Here is an 18,080-nt window from a genome sequence, read left to right on the forward strand (position 1 = left end):
AATGCCTTCCTACACTTATATTGGTTTTATTTTAAACCAGTGTTGTGATTTCATTTTGGATAGAAGATCATAAAAGGAAGATTGCAGCATACAGTATAAGGGATGATTACTTACCAGAACCTTTCCTCTCTGCAGATCGAGCATTTATATCTGAAAGAAAACATGAAGTTGCAATGATAAATATGAGCAGTATCTTAATATGATGTCATGGGAAATTGCTAAGATTTAAAGAGAAGTAGACGCAGTATGTATACAGAAATGTATACTACCCTGTAATAATGTATACAGAAATGTATACTACCCTGTAATAATGTATACTGAAATGTGTACTACCCTGTAATAATGTATACAGAAATGTGTACTACCCTGTAATAATGTATACAGAAATGTGTACTACCCTGTAATAATGTATACAGAAATGTGTACTACCCTGTAATAATGTATACAGAAATGTACTACCCTGTAATAATGTATACAGAAATGTGTACTACCCTGTAATAATGTATACAGAAATGTGTACTACCCTGTAATAATGTATACAGAAATCTGTACTACCCTGTAATAATGTATACAGAAGTGTACTACCCTGTAATAATGTATACAGAAATGTGTACTACCCTGTAATAATGTATACAGAAGTGTACTACCCTGTAATAATGTATACAGAAATGTGTACTACCCTGTAATAATGTATACAGAAATGTGTACTACCTGTAATAATGAATATTTTTATATAGCAGCAATGCTATCAATAATCATAAGAGTAATATTCTGATAGATTTCCTGGAAAATGTAAGCATGCAATTGGTTAGCCCTAATGATGTATACAGAAGTGTACTACTCTGTAATAATGTATACAGAAGTGTACTACCCTGTAATAATGTATACAGAAATGTGTACTACCCTGTAATAATGTATACAGAAATGTGTACTACCCTGTAATAATGTATACAGAAATGTGTACTACTCTGTAATAATGTATACAGAAATGTGTACTATTCTGTAATAATGTATACAGAAGTGTACTATCCTGTAATAATGTATACAGAAATGTGTACTACCCTGTAATAATGTATACAGAAATGTGTACTACCCTGTAATAATGTATACAGAAATGTGTACTACCCTGTAATAATGTATACAGAAATGTGTACTAGTCTGTAATAATGTATACAGAAATGTGTACTTCTCTGTAATAATGTATACAGAAGTGTACTACCCTGTAATAATGTATACAGAAATGTGTACTACCCTGTAATAATGTATACAGAAGTGTACTACCCTGTAATAATGTATACAGAAATGTGTACTACTCTGTAATAATGTATACAGAAGTGTACTACCCTGTAATAATGTATACAGAAATGTACTACCCTGTAATAATGTATACAGAAATGTATACTACCCTGTAATAATGTAAACAGAAGTGCACTACCCTGTAATAATGTATACAGAAATGTGTACTACCCTGTAATAATGTATACAGAAATGTATACTACCCTGTAATAATGTATACAGAAATGTGTACTACCCTGTAATAATGTATACAGAAATGTGTACTACTCTGTAATAATGTATACAGAAATGTGTACTACCCTGTAATAATGTATACAGAAATGTGTACTTCTCTGTAATAATGTATACAGAAGTGTACTACCCTGTAATAATGTATACAGAAATGTGTACTACTCTGTAATAATGTATACAGAAGTGTACTACCCTGTAATAATGTATACAGAAATGTACTACCCTGTAATAATGTATACAGAAATGTATACTACCCTGTAATAATGTAAACAGAAGTGCACTACCCTGTAATAATGTATACAGAAATGTGTACTACCCTGTAATAATGTATACAGAAATGTATACTACCCTGTAATAATGTATACAGAAATGTGTACTACCCTGTAATAATGTATACAGAAATGTGTACTACTCTGTAATAATGTATACAGAAGTGTACTACCCTGTAATAATGTATACAGAAATGTGTACTACCCTGTAATAATGTATACAGAAATGTGTACTACCTGTAATAATGAATATTTTTATATAGCAGCAATGCTATCAATAATCATAAGAGTAATATTCTGATAGATTTCCTGGAAAATGTAAGCATGCAATTGGTTAGCCCTGGATTCCCTAACATGTAAATATATTCAGAAAGGGTGTAGTTTTCCATTCATTACAACCTATATAACATCTGGATGATAGATTGACAATGTATTGGTCGACAGTTAATAGGTCAACACCACATGGTTGACACGTACAAAAGGTCAACATATTCAACATTACCTTTTGACTTTGTAGAGCCTTTTGTACCTGTCGGCCTTCTCCTGTCGACTTTCATTTGTCAACCTTTTGTACCTGTCAATCTTTTGTACCTATCAACCTTCTGTACCTGTTGACCTAATGCATGTCGACCATTTGGTGGCGACCTATTGACTGTTGACCATAACACTGTCAATCCATTAATTCACACCCATTCTAAAAATATACTTACTACAATATATGTTCTGCTTCACCTAAAAACAAATACAATTCAGAATAATATTGGTTATTTTGCCTTCTTTTAATAATGTCTGTATTAATGATACTGTGATTTGTGGTTTATGAACATCACTCTCCAAAAGAAGTCTAGTAAGTAACTGATACGATCATTTATGTAGAATGAGTACATGAAGAGGAACATTAGCTGATCAGCATTCCAGCTTCTACTTTATCAGCCTATATGGTGCTTACAGTCAAGAAGGAGTCATGTGAGGCCTAATTTCCTCCCAGTCTAATAATGTGAGCTTTAGGTAACTGAACTCTAATGCTTCTCCTGTGCTTGGGTGTTAATCCTTTGGAGCTACACTTCCTTAAGCATGTGTTTTTCCACATACAGCTTGATTGGTTTATTTTTTACCGCAGAAACTCACAATTGTCCTCAGGGAACCGGCAACAAATACAATGAATAAGACAATTTATTTATCTAGAACCCTACTGCTGGCAGAATGAGAACAGGAAATGAAAAGCTACCTGGAGGAGGAGTTCTAATTGAAGATGCATCTTCATCTGTAAACATAAAATAACAATGATTAATCTGTGGACATGTACATTAAATGTGATGTGATTCCTTTGCAGTGGGAAAATAGGCAAAATGAAAATCCTGGGGAAAAAAACCCAATTTAGTTACAGCAGCAGCCTGCAACACTCAGAAGAAGCTACAAACTCATGGGGAAGAAAGCTTGGAATTTTCAGTAGCTGAAATGAGAAACCAGCGATCAGCAAAGAGGAAATGAAGGCACAAACATGAATGTAGAACAAGTATTACATGAACATGTGGGGATCTTTAAAGAGGCTTGGAAATGTTAGGAATGTACACAGCAGCAAGGAAGAGAAAACACATTGAAATTAAGGTCAACCACACATCTGACCTTCTGAAGAAGACGTCACATCACTGTCTTCCATGTCTGTAAGTAAAATGCGCACCACATACACAATGAATCTGTCTGCTACGTATTAATCACAGGCATAACATACAAGTAAACTGAACAGCTGCATCTCAACTTTACATACAGTGGTGGACAATAATAATAATGGGGGCCGTAGCGTGAACCTTGAAAGTGCTGAATGGAAAACTAGACCTTTTGCTTCAAGCTCAGTGGTGTAACTATACCCAAAGAGACATACGTTGAGGGATTTTCTATATAAAAGACTATGGGGAAATGTTGTTGCCATTTATTGTTAAATTCTTGGAGTATGAGATTTCTTGTTTAAATAAATATATTTGTGGTAGGGCAACCGTTGTTTATTCTAATGACAAGTGATTTTTTTCCCCACAATTGTGAGTGTAATGGTGTGATAAGAAATGTATTTTGATTAAAACATAGTTGGACTGGGGGTCAATGGTTTTACCAACACCCACGATGTATTAGGATGACCACATATTTTGGAATCATTTGACTATTAGTGGAATAGTATCTTTTTTTCTTCAGTAAGCATTTCAAAATTATTGGGTCGACGTATCAAGTAGTGAAAAGAGTGGAGACGTGGGCCAGTGGAGAAGTTGCCTATGGCAACCAATCAGCATCTGCAGTATATATAATTTTATAGAATGTATTTCATAAATTCTAACTCAAATCTGATTGGTACCTTTGGGTAACATCTGTACCTGTTTACTTCTCCACTTTTTTCACTGTGACTGTGGTCTTTCTGGACTACAGGGTCCAAAATGTAATAACCTGCAATTTCCGAGCATCAATGTGGCGCATAGTCGCTATGTGTAATATGCCAATTACTTTTAACGCAAACTAGGCTAGTCTGGCCTTAAAAATAATTGCCACTTTAAATCTAGCATTTACAGTATATTATCAAAATTGCACCAGTGACCACAAATGGCAGGCTATCCAATTGGGTATTAATGTTATAGTGAAGTCACTACGGGAGAAAAACCTAAAGTAGTCTTTTAGTGCAAAACAGTTTAAAAAAGGTTTGAAACTTATGAATTACATTATTACATAGACACATGGGAGCAAGAAAATAACTTTATATGTCTGTCATTTGCGCAACCTTTTTCCTTATAATTATTCCGCTGCAACTGGTTACGATGTAATATCAAGTTCTGATTAAAAGTAAAGCACATATTTTTTACATGTACTATACTCTAGTAATAGTGTCCTGTACGGTATCCCATTAATATAATCCTTATAAAGAGGACATCCCAACATGGAGGAGGAATACTTATTTTATAAAAGGGTGGCATACTCGTCTAGATGCTGTGTGATAATCTTTAACTATCCCTCCATGATCTTTGTTGGCAGACCACATCCTGGTTAACCATAGCTGTTAGGATATCTTTTACAGATGGAGGTTTCACTATCCCATCTGTTTTAGATCCACAGTGTAGTGACCAGAATACAGGGGCAGATGTATTAAGCCCGGAGAAGTGATAAAGCAGTAATAAGTGGAAAGTGATAATGCACCTGCCAATCAGCTCTTAACTGTCAATTTACATATTGGAGCTGATTGGCTGGTGCGTTATCACCTTGCACTTATCACTGCTTTATCACTTCTCCAGGGTTAATACACCTTCCCCACAATAAGACATTCCAGTGTAGTATAATTAGTATGCATTTTACATTATACTCACAATACAAGTTTTTTTGTAACAAAAATACACATTTATTTCCCATTTTCTTAAACACAATTTTTGTACACATATGCACTGTACAGTATGTCATGTGACCCCAAAAAAAGCATTTTAATCTCATGGGATTCTACAGTGATTTCTCATACCATATATCATTAAAAGTGGGTAAAAAAAATTTTATGCAATTTTTTTTATTTTCCCTAAAATATTAATGACCAATATTCAATAACCCACCAACTGGCTCATCAGAGATCAGATACAGAAGGAACATAATTTTTTTTTTACATTAGAGATCAGGTGAATTTACAGATCATTTACACGAGCTGAAAAATATACGAGTTACCATTGTTTCTTTATGAATGTATTTTAACAAAGAAAGCATATATACTGTATAAGGAGCGTTCCCTTCTTAAATCAAGCTTACTGAGTATAATGAAACTAGGCATAAGAAAGGTACATAGATCAGGTCAACCATACAGGTTGTGCTAGAGAGATAATTGCAAAGATATCCTGAGAAACTGGTTCCTGACAATAGAGAAAAAAACAACTTAAACATCGAAACATAGAATTTGACAGCAGATTAGAACCACTTGGCCCATCTAGTCTGACCATGTACAGTACATACACACACCTACACAACAGGTTTCATTTTTGTTGGGAGCTAATTAAGCTACCAGTATATTTTTGGGTTGTGGGAGGAAACAAGAGTACCCTGAGGAAACCCACGCAAGTACGGGGAGTTTGTACACAATTTCCTTCTCTGCCTAACATGCCAGTAAGCTGCCTGCAGGAGGCTGAGCTTGGGGATACTATGGTGGATAAAACAAGGGGAGGAAGAACCCTCATATTCTTTAAAATGAAAATACTGTACATCATGCTTAAGGTCAACTTACTCATGGATGCATTTCTCCTTTAAAGATCTGTTGTTATTTTTTTATTTGCCCATTTCTAAAATGAGGTCCATCACGCGCATTTTAATCAAGGATTTAAACCAAGGAACTTGGCCAGCAAGAAAACCTTCATTGCATGGCATTAATAAGATCATATAGAAGAGCAATCAGGGACTGCATATTCCGTCTGAACTTGAATGACAAGATGAACTTGTTTCTTTCAAGCATCTTCACATGTTCTTTTCCCCTCATTCCCTGGAATGAATCCAACATTATGACTACTGGGAGAGCCAAGACTTACTGGGTACATGTTAAACTTACAGTGTTTTTTACTTCCATGCCACAAGTGCCCAAAATTTTTATGGGACTATTAATGGTACAATGGAATACGAACAGATTAACCTTGAACTGTGAGGCTGAACCAAGGGACACATTTTCTGACAAGTATGTCACCAATATGTTAGTCCAAAGCAGCAACTGTAAGTGATATTTCGGAATGTTTGTGAAAGGCTGAACCAAAGGTCAATGTTTCATGCCCCATAAGAAGGTGCCAGCAAAACGAACCGATCCAGTTACACATCTACTAGAAAATGTCACTGCAAATGAGGCGTTAGGAAATCTTTTGACTAAAGCATGACAGTAATGAATGAAATAAACGGAAAACAGAAATTACTTAAAAGAACGCTTTCTTTGTTAGCAGAAGTCTTGAGTCCGTTGCACTACTATCGAGCAGAAAAATAATAAGTAAAAAAAGTATTTATTATAAGTTTTTCCTGTACTTTAATGAAGAAATATCTATCTTCTAAACAAAAAAACAAAAAAAAAACAACAACATCGTAACAATAAAAACATATAATTTAGGTTTGGGCTAGGAATCTCCATTGTCTTGTAAGGTTGTAGAACTTGCACATATAAAGGTCAGCAGCCCTGTATTTGAGCAGCTACTATGTGATACAAATAATGAATAAGTGATTTGCTGTTGAAAGGAGATGGTATGAAGAGAATATTAGATTACTCAATACATTATGGAACACAAAATATAAACAACAATCTTAAGGAATCACATTTAATTCTCTGATTTATTTATGAAGCAGATCATAATAGAAAATTGTAATCCCAGTGCTTTCTAATAGAGTCAAGCATTGTCAAGGTTTTAACTACTATCGGGTGTATTCAATAGAAGTCGGAACTGCCGTCAAGTCGGAAAGATGGCAGTTTACGGCTTTTTTTGGTCAAATAAGGATTCAACCTACAGTATTCAATGGAGCTGCCATTTTTCCGACTTGTCGGAAAACACGTGGATCGGCAATTTGTCGAATTAGCGGCCAATTCCGCATTTTTTTTGGCCCGTTTTCGACAATGCTGATCCGACTTCAAAAAAAGTCAGATCAGCATTATCAAAAACAGGCAAAAGCTGTTGGAAATGCCCGCTAATTGAATACTGCACTGTCGGATCCTGCCGTCAGAGAGGATCCGACATGCATTGAATAGACCCCTATAGATGCAAAAGGTGTAACTGCTGCCTGGCCTACATACATGAGCTGGCCCAACAGGGACCATAATTATCAAAAGCTTGCTGCTCTTAATATTGTATACTGCAGACCACTGTGCTGTGATCCCATAGGCTGCCTTTTCTTATCATTAAATACTGTTCTGTGATTCCTTGTGGAAACATCTATGCAGCCTTGGATTTGTGGAAAGGCCTACTAGGATTGGCTCTCTGTCCTGTTATCACATTTGCGTGTCTACTAATATAAATAAATTACCATTATAAGTACTGGGAGAATACATTTATATAATTTGCACACATAGAGTATGAGAAGTTGTGGAGGGGGGGGGGCATTAGAGCTTTGTGGCTCTTGGATATGAGGGAGAGAGTAGCACGTCAAAATCAACCAATTCTATTGAGCTAACATACTCCATTTATGCCACTGGGTGGAGCCATTCCCTTGAGTTTAGAAACATATTGTGAGTTACTTCAGTGTAGAGAAGACAATACAAATTAGATGAGTATTATAGAACTGATTTGTGGTGATACCTTCATTTTTTTTTAAATGTAATTATGGGCCTAATTCAGAGTTGCTTGTAAAAGCAAAATCTTTCTCTAATGGGCAAAACCATGTGTAGTGCAGGTGGGGCAGATATAACGTGCAGAGAGAGTTAGATTTGAGTGTGGTGTGTTCTAACAGAAATCTAGATTGCAGTGTAAAAATAAAACAGCCAGTATTTACCCTGCACAGAAACAATATAAGCCACCCAAATCGAACACTCTCTGCACATGTTACATTTGCCCCACCTTCAGTGCACATGGTTTTGCCCATTAGAGAAAGATTTTGCTTGTGCGATCAACCCTGAATTAGGCCTAATATTATATATCTAATCATATACTTTATCTACACTCATCAATATTATTTGAAAAAACTAGGATGTTTTTGAAGAGTAAAGAAAACTGAGCTGACTCATGGAGATTCACAGTCTACAATACAAGATATAAGTTATTTGGTCACATTGGAGAGAGGCAATGAGTGATGATTTATTGACATAATGGTAATCTGCTATATGAAAACAGGTCTTAGCTTGTAAACTTATTGCTCAATAAAAATGTCTAATAAATGCCAACAATGTAATAGACATGCAGTGTATGGATTTTATACATGCAGAGTGCATTGGGTTAGCATACACTAATTGGGGCTTATATACAACAGATGGCACAGTGCAAACTTGCTAGTGCCTTACTGAGTCCATAAAAATATCTTAAAATATTGGCAACTATGCATAACATGCTAACATCACACACTAAAACATGTTGTTATGCTGTGCCTCTCTGTCATAAATAAACACCTTTCGGTTTACTTAAGATACACTGGTTATTAGGAACGGGCTACAACTGAGAATACTACAGTATTACAAGAACATGTCCAACATGCAGGTCGCATAGCTTCATTGTTCTAGTAAAAATCTTTGTGATAAAAACAGACTGCAAGTTGTCACTCTACGGTCTACACTATACAACATATATACATTGTGTTTAGAATACATACCTACCAGGGCCGGATTAAGCCTTGGGGTGGGGTGGTGGTGGTGGTGGTGGTGGGTGGGTGGGTGTGGGGGGGTGTTTCCTGGGGCACTTAATAAAGCAGGGTCTCTAGGGGAAGGGGGTGTATATTAGATTGTGGATACCTCCCAACATGACCCATTCCAGAGGGACAAAATACTCTCTACCTGGACTTCCCTCGTAATATATGATTAGTGTCACCTGTTTTGAACTATTTAATTGATAAGAAAGGTATTTCACCACAGGTGATTGCAGTCATACTTAAGAGGGAAGGCCAGATAGAGAGCATTTTGTCCTTCCTGAAATGGGTCATGTTGGGAGGTAGGGATTGTGCATATTAATTTAAACCAATGGTGTACATTAGCTTTAATTTAACAGTTTAATAATGCATGGATACTGTTTATAGCTCCTCCTAATTGAGAGACAACAAGTTTATAGGGTTTTCTTGTAGTGGAATAGAGACAACTTAATCTTAAAATACACATAGAAAACGAAATCTTTAATTTATCTTGTCACATGCAAGTATAGCAGCTGCTTCTGTACTACTTACACACTGGGACAGGACTGATGAGGACTCTCTGTGTGTCTGTCTCTAGACTTGACAGCTCTGATTGGATAACAGGTTACATGGGACCCAGGTAAACTCTATCTATCTATCTATCTATCTATCTATCTATCTATCTATCTATCTATCTATCTATCTATCTATCTATCTATCTATCTGGGAAGTCCTCCTGAAAATAGTGGGACAATCTATTAGACTTGAGACTGTCAATCAGGACAATTGGGAATATCTGCCTACTTTTGGTATCTTGAGGTCCAAGTGCCAAGTGCAGTGGACATGGCGACAGTTTGCGTCACCAGGGCCCTGCCTCCGGTGGGCAATACCGGAATTCATGTGAAATGGGTGGGATCCGAAAGGACAACTTGCTCTCCTGGGAGAACTCAGCAATATGTAATAAACTACATATAAATATATTACAATTCTCCCCTACAGGTCATATGGATTCAGGAAGCTGTGCAATAAAAAAACAAGAAATCCAGTGAACATAGTTTTCTTCAACACTTTGAGAAAGGCATACAGAGAGAAACATATGCACAGTGCAGACTACTTCTAAATGGAGCAGGAAACCTCAGGCACACACTATTCCTCCAAGCCAACACCATAGCCAAATTCTACTCACCATTTGCCTTTCCAGGCTCATCCTCATTAGGTTTGTTTTGCTCTGCATATAGGAAGTCTTATTATTTTTCCATGTCACAACAATGCATATTTACTGTAGCTTGTAATATGTCACAGGCTTTTTCATACCATCATATACTACCATATCAGCAAGCTTGGATATATGGCAAAGCTAAAAGGTTTCAACCTAGAGGCTACAGAGTTGCAAAGGCAGCATACTGGTCATGCTACACACTATTGTTTTTACTGGTTTATTTTAGAGAATTTATTTTTTAAATTGACAAATTATAATATATAGACATTTGACTATTAGTTCAAGTTAGACTGAATTTCAGCGGTAATTAATATAAATCAATGGAATAATCTGGAACTAAAATGACCTACAGTGTTGGGGGGAAAAAGTGGCCTAGGGGTCAGAAAGTATAAATCCAGGTCTGCAATTCATAGGAAGAATGAAATAAGTGCTATAAGATGTATCAGCGTCTACATTGCTAGAGTATATTGCTGTAGACCAGAGGTTCTCAAACTCGGTCCTCGGGGGCACCCACAGTGCATGTTTTGCAGGTAACCCAGCAGGTGCACAGGTGTATTAATTACTCACTGACACATTTTAAAAGGTCCACAGGTGGAGCTAATTATTTCACTTGCGATTCTGTGAGGAGACCTGCAAAACATGCACTGTGTGTGCCCCCGAGGACCGAGTTTGAGAACCTCTGCTGTAGACAGATGATTGACATATGATACACCAGATTAACCCTGCTTTGCCTACTCTCCCTCTGGGACTCCTGAGATAGCAGTTGTCCTGCAGGGATGCTTTTTTGTCTGCAAGGTAGTATGCAGGGAAGTAATAAGATAATCAGCCTCATTATACATCTTTAACCCTCTTACTTGGCGATGTCAGTGACATTAGCAAATTTGCCCACCTTTTTTTTCATACATCACATCTGTAACCCTCAGAGATAATGTATGAACAGTATTTAGAATTGCACCAGTTAATGAATGTGTGTGTGTGTATTATATACACACACATGCATGCATACATACATACATACATACATGTGCCGCTGTCGGGAGGGCCCGGGAAGCTGATGCCGCTGCCTGCCTGCCTCCATCCCTGCTGTTCTGCTGCTCTCCTCCATCCTCCTGCAGCTGTATTGAAAAGTTCCCTCCCAAAATGGCCACCACCTAAGAGGAGACAGTTATTCAAGATACTAGAGGGCTCCTCTAGTATCTTAAATAACTGTCTCCTCTGTGGCAGCGGCCATTTTGGGAGGGCAGTTTTCAATACAAAGCTGGTGGAGGGTCGGAGGACAGCGGCAGAACAGCGGGATATCCGCGGAACGGTGCGGACGGCGGCGGGTGGGCAGGTGGCGGCATGAGCATCCCGGGCCCTCCTCTCTCTGTCAGAGATGCTGGGCCCAGGACAGATGTGCCCCCAGCACCCCCTTGATGGCGGCCCTGGTGATAGATGAAGCCCCAAATATAGTGCTGATAGCATTCTCTAACTCAATTTAACATTTATTTCACGCAATTTAGGCAGCCAATGTGTTTGCGTAACCAATATCCATAACAAAGCAGTATCAGATCACTAGGGGCCTAATTCAGACCTGATCGTAGATGTGCTAAATTTAGCACATCTACGATCAGTCACACAGACATGCGGGGGGATGCCCAGCACAGGGTTAGTCCGCCCCGCATGTCAGGCCCGACACCACGTACAAGTACAAAAGCATTGCACAGCAGCGATGCTTTTGTACTTGAAGAGTAGCTGTGAGGGTCGCAGTGGCTGCGTGTGATGTCACGCAGCCACCGCGGCCCGCCCCCCCGCATGATCTGGGCATGCCTGCGTTGCCCGCACCATGCCCCAAAAACGGCGGCCAAACACTGAATCAATTAGAGGCGATCGCAGGGCTGAGATGGCCATCGGCTGTCTGTCATGCGCCTGCCACACTGTGGCGCATGCGCAGTTCAGACCTGGTCAGCTGCTGTGCGAAAATGCACAGCACCGATCAGGTCTGAATTAGGCCCCAGGAACGTTGGGCATTGGTGAGACTGAATTCCTATGACAAAAACATGGCTGCCTCCATAGTGTTTGGTGACCGATACATTTCAATAAATTGAGCTACATCTGATTTGCAAAGCCTCAAGACGGAAGAGATGCCACTTGGCAAACTGTAACGTTCACTGCAGGATGAAGGTCATTTAGGGTCCCATATATCATTTGTGGAAAATATGTTTAGATCTATATGGTGTGCCATAACTAATCTGTCTATTTGTAATAGCAAATGCTATTTGAAGGATACACTGTTACTGTTTTCTAAAGTCAATTGTATCAGATTAAATCACAGATAAAGGGAAACCATTGAAAACAATGTAAGATGCATTTCATTTTCTCCACTTTCTACTGACATGCATATAAAGGAGACATAAGCCAAATGCAGACTACCCAACTACTGCATCCAGCAAGGCCTAGTTCACCTTGAGCAAACTGTTCCTTACACTGAGTAAAAGGCAAGGATCCACTCACCTTTCACCATGTCAGACACATCATCAACAGGTTTCTTTTCCTCTGTTGGGAAGCAAATCAATTTCTAGGCTTTAAAAAAGCTTGAACTGGCGTATAATCAGTTATAGTCCGCTACATGCTGAAAAGGGTGTGCACATTTTTATGCTGAAAACTGTCTGCAAGTTTTCAAAAATGAGGTTACCGTAGTCAGGAACATTCATCAGGCACTTCTATTGTACTAGCCATGACCCTTGTGCCCCACATTGTTTTACTGGCCACAACTTTCTCCAGATACCATGGATCCTGTGAACTGGACACCTGGCTGCTAGGATGCAGAGTCTTGAGCAAGATGCCAGAGGGCTTGGGGAATACTGTGCTGCCGCTCTTGGCCCTGCCATGGCTGCAGGAGTGAAGAGGACAGTCTCCATTTTTGATTAACTCACACACTAACATGTATAGTGCTATTCACTGTTATCTCATCTGCTTGCTCCCTGCTCTTGCAATGGCAATGAGTGTTACATAGACATGAGTTTACATGCATCAATGAATAAGGTTAACTAGATACACAATGTTCCATACTAGTCAGTTATCAAGTAGCAAACTCACCTCAATATCTTGTTTTGACCCTAGCTCACTTTCCATTTCTTAGCATCCTACTGTGTATTAACAATCTTGTTCATACACAGTTCTACTTTAGAGTCCAGAGTAGCCATCTATTATATAATGTTGCTCTTGTTCATCTAGCACAGACGTAATAGAGAGCTAGAGTAAAACCTGTTCCACCCTTCCCCTCACAGCTCTTACTGGCTGCCAGACAAAAACATCCCTCCTACGCCCCACTGTAGGAAGAATGTCCCGAATTAGGCACCCCCTTCGAACCACCCACTGTAGGTGGTCTCAACTTAGGCACCTCCCACCAGTGGATCGCACCACCCCACACACCAGGACCAGGGTGAGAAGAGGACATGATACCACCGGTAGAACCCCAAGCACTGATCTGCCAGTAAATCCATTTTCTCTTTCGTCCTAGAAGATACTGGGGTCCATTTAGTGCCATGGGGTATAGACGGGTCCATGTGCACTTTAAGAATTTGATAGTGTGGGCTGGCTCCTCCCTCTATGCCCTCCTACCAGATTTAGTTTAGAAAATGTGCCCGGAGGAGCCGGTCATGCTTATGGAAGCTCCTGAAGAGTTTTCTGCATTTATTTTCTATGTTTGTTATTTTCAGGCTGGGCTGGTTGGCACCAGCCTGCCTGCTTTGTGGGACTTAGGGGGGAAAACGGCCCAACCTCTTGAAGGGTTAATGGTCCTATTCCCCGCTGACAGGACACTGAGCTCCTGAGGGAACTATTCGCAAGCCCCATCACGGCGAGCGTACATTCTCGCAGCACGCCGCCACCCCTAACAGAGTCAGAAGAATGAAGAATGGTGAGTACTAAGCCAGCGTCCCGGTTAGCGGGGCACCGGCCATTATTTTCTATGTTTGTTATTTTCAGGCTGGGCTGGTTGGCACCAGCCTGCCTGCTTCGTGGGACTTAGGGGGGAAAACGCAGAGCCGGCCCTAACCAATATGATGCCCTAGGCAGGATTTTGGCTGGTGCCCCCTAGCACCACCGCTGGTACTGCCTCTGACCTTGCACCTCTTTCCCAGCACCATCACCCCTCACCCATAGCAGTCCTTATTTTGGTGTTTGTACCCCCTATATTTTAAATAGGAACAGATTGCACATTTGGCACACAGCACAAAAAGGGGTGTGTTTTTGCTGGCAAGGAGCATGGGCACATAATAGTAACCCCAATTCCAATTACGCCACACAGTACTGCAACTTTATTCACATTTGATCATGCGATAGTGTCCATAATTCATATTACATCCCACAGTAGTATCACTTTACCTTATAAACGTTACTCCTCACAGTAGAGCCCCTTATTCACATTACATCACACGCTATTGCTCTTTATTCACATTAGACGACACAGTAGTGCCCTTTCTATATGCAACGCCACATAGTAGAGCACCTTATACACATAATGCCACACATTAGTAATGCATTTATACACAATTCCACACAGTAATGCTCCTTACACATATGAGACACATTATTAATGTCCTTATAAACATAATGCGCCTTACACATTATGACAACCTTTATTAATGCCCTTTTACACATAATGTCCCTTACACACAAATGCCGCACATTATTAATGCCCTTATACACATAATGACACAAATAGTGCCTCTTAACACATATGTTGCACATTATTAATGCATTTTTATATGACACACATAATGCTCCTTACACATATTCCGAACAATACTGCACAACCAACCCACTCACATGCACACAGCACTCACACTGCCACTAACACTGTGACCTCTGCCTCTGCTTGGATACAGATGTGTCCTCATAAATCTTGCCTCAATGCTAACATCGGGCATACCTTTTTTTATGAAAATGCATCTTATTTGCATTGGTATGTGGCTAGGATGCACAAGCAGCTTCTGCTGATTAAAATGATATGCAGCATGCCTATATACTGTGTGTGACTGCGGCTGTATCTGCATACGAAATGCTACACACAGAATATAGGCATGCCGCATATCGGCCCTCATTCCGAGTCGTTCGCTCGGTATTTTTCATCGCATCGCAGTGAAATTCCGCTTAGTACGCATGTGCAATAATCGCACTGCGACTGTGCCAAGTAATTTTACAATGGAGATAGTATTTTTACTCACGGCTTTTTCATCGCTCCGGCGATCGTAATGTGATTGACAGGAAATAGGTGTTACTGGGCGGAAACAGGCCCTTTTATGGGCGTGCGGGAAAAAACGCTACCGTTTCCGGAAAAAACGCAGGAGTGGCCGGGGAAACGGGGGAGTGTCTGGGCGAACGCTGGGTGTGTTTGTGACGTCAAACCAGGAACGACAAGCACTGAACTGATCGCAGATGCCGAGTAAGTCTGAAGCTACTCTGAAACTGCTAAGTAGTTTGTAATCGCAATATTGCGAATACATCGGTCGCAATTTTAAGAAGCTAAGATACACTCCCAGTAGGCGTAGGCTTAGCGTGAGCAACTCTGCTAAAATCGCCTTGCGACCGATCAACTCGGAATGAGGGCCATCATTTTAATCAGCAGAAGCTGCTGATGCCCCTAGGCATATCAAATGCCCTAGGCAATTGCCTAGTTTGCCTATGCCTATGGCCGGCTCTGGGAAAACGGCCCAACCTCTTGAAGGGTTAATGGTCCCATTCCCCGCTGACATGACACTGAGCTCCTGAGGGAACTATTCGCAAGCCCCATCACGGCGAGCGTACATTCTCGCAGCACGCCGCCACCCCTAACAGAGCCAGAAGAATGAAGAATGGTGAGTACTAAGCCGGCGTCCCGGTTAGCGGGGCACCGGCCATTATGGCGGCACGAGGGTACGGAGACGCACGGCTTCTAATCGGGGCCGAATGCGTCTCCATACACTGTACACAGCTGCATCTCAGTACACTGTACACAGTACCCATACTGGCAAAAACAGCCTTAAAATGGTTCTCTCCAATTTAAGCACCAGATTACCTCAGCGAGTATAAAAAAAGCCATTGCAAAATGGTCAGGTAACCTAATTGAGGGGTTAGATGTTCTTCCTACGTAATGTTTTACACATGGGCACTGGAGGATGTATATAATGCCCTTACTATGGCATGTTAGCCTATCCTTGATTTTAAACTCGTGTGTATTACTCACGGATTTTATGCTGCGCGTAGGTGCAGTACTCTTTGCTTTGGTTGCTGTGCATCCTACACATGTCCCACAATGGAAAAAGCCTCCTTTGTTGTGTGTGCCGTCAATTGTCGTCTGTGTTAGATTTATTGTCGTCTACCTAGTGACATTTTGACTTGAAAAAGACACCCTTTCAGCATATTGAGCATTTCAATAAAAACCTTAAAGTACATTCATTTGTATTATCATTTAGTACACACAGGTCTGACTATCAGTGCATATTTTCCACCCTATAGCACAATCCCCCAACTGAACAAATATACGACTAACACTAGGGGCTGAGCGCGGTTCCCTGTGGATTTATCCACATTCGTGCATCTAGTATTTAAGTGGGTTGGGACACCCCCCAGAACCAGCAGCTTCCCCCCGGAGCATCACCATTCCCATTTCCTCAGTGCGCAGAGCATCCACGTCTGTATAATTGAGGGGTTAGATTCCTTGTCTAGGGGGGATGTTGTTTTACTCCTGCAGCATATACAGGACTCTGCAAACTTTATGAGAGATAGGCTTGCTTAATACACACACCACCGCTATGGCAGTGTCGGTACGCAGGGGCTTGTGGCTACACCAGTGGACTGCTGATGCGGACTTCAGGAAAGGCGTGGAAGGCCTACCATTCACAGGAGAGGCCTTGTTTGGAGATGAACTAGACAAATGGATCTCCACAGCTACTGAGGGTAAGTCTAGGTATCTTCCTTCCGCAGCCCCCCCAACCAAGAAGACTTATTCAGCTTCTAAGTTACCGTCCTTTTGGACAGCCAGATTCAAGGGCAAATCCAGAGGTGCTTCTACATCCTCCAGCAGCGCAAGAGGTAAACCACGCAAACCAGCAACTGCAGGTGCTCAGAAACAGGGAGCAGAGCTCAGGCTCTGCTTCCTCAAAGACTTCAGCATGACGGTGGACCGCAATGCCTGGAAGGCTGTCAGGTGGGAGCCCGACTAAAATTCTTCAGTCACATCTGGTCAAGTTCGTGCCAGGGTCCCTGGGTCATAGATCTTATTTCCCAGGGCTACAGACTGGAGTTCCAAAAGCTCCCACCTCACTGATTCTTCAGGCTTGCCAGTTTCACAGGAGGCAAGTATTACTTTACAGCATGCCATCCAAAAACTGGTACAGACTCAGGTCATTGTTCCAGTTCCACCTCATCTGCTCAACAAGGGGTACTACTCCAACTTGTTTGTAGTACCGAAACCGGACGGTTCGGTAAGAACGAATCTCAACCTCAAGTCTTTGAACCCGTACTTACGAGTGTTCAAATTCAAGATGGAGTCTCTGATAGCGTTAATCTCAGGTCTGAAGGAGGGGGAATTCCTAGTGTCTCTGGATATCAAGGATGCGTATCTTCACATTCCGATCTGACCGCCTCATCAGGCTTATCTACGGTTTGCATTGCAGGACTGTCACTACCAGTTCCAGGCCCTGCCATTTAGTCTCTCCACGGCACCAAGGTGATGGCAGAGATGATGTTTCTGCTTCACAAACAGGGAGTGTACATAATTCCGTACCTATACGATATACTGATAAAAACATCATCCA

General features: G+C 40.6%; 1 protein-coding gene across 9 annotated transcripts in view; it reads right to left on the reverse strand.

The window, feature by feature from the left end:
- The window catches only part of MYBPC1 (myosin binding protein C1), a 166,863-nt gene that overhangs the window by 77,121 nt on the left and 71,662 nt on the right, over positions 1 to 18,080 (reverse strand). For 6 of the 9 annotated variants that reach the window (XM_063927818.1, XM_063927817.1, XM_063927825.1 and 3 more), the window contains exons 4-7: positions 12,793 to 12,834; positions 10,267 to 10,308; positions 3,025 to 3,060; positions 115 to 150 (exon numbers count right to left, since the gene is read on the reverse strand). In XM_063927818.1, the coding sequence (XP_063783888.1) occupies positions 115 to 150; positions 3,025 to 3,060; positions 10,267 to 10,308; positions 12,793 to 12,834 (156 nt within the window). Of the gene's footprint in view, positions 1 to 114; positions 151 to 3,024; positions 3,061 to 3,422; positions 3,459 to 10,266; positions 10,309 to 12,792; positions 12,835 to 18,080 lie in introns of all 9 variants that reach the window. The other 3 variants (XM_063927821.1, XM_063927820.1, XM_063927822.1) reach the window with 3 other exon arrangements.

The sequence above is a fragment of the Pseudophryne corroboree genome, chromosome 6 (assembly GCF_028390025.1).
Source record: "Pseudophryne corroboree isolate aPseCor3 chromosome 6, aPseCor3.hap2, whole genome shotgun sequence".
NCBI classification, from domain to species: domain Eukaryota; kingdom Metazoa; phylum Chordata; class Amphibia; order Anura; family Myobatrachidae; genus Pseudophryne; species Pseudophryne corroboree.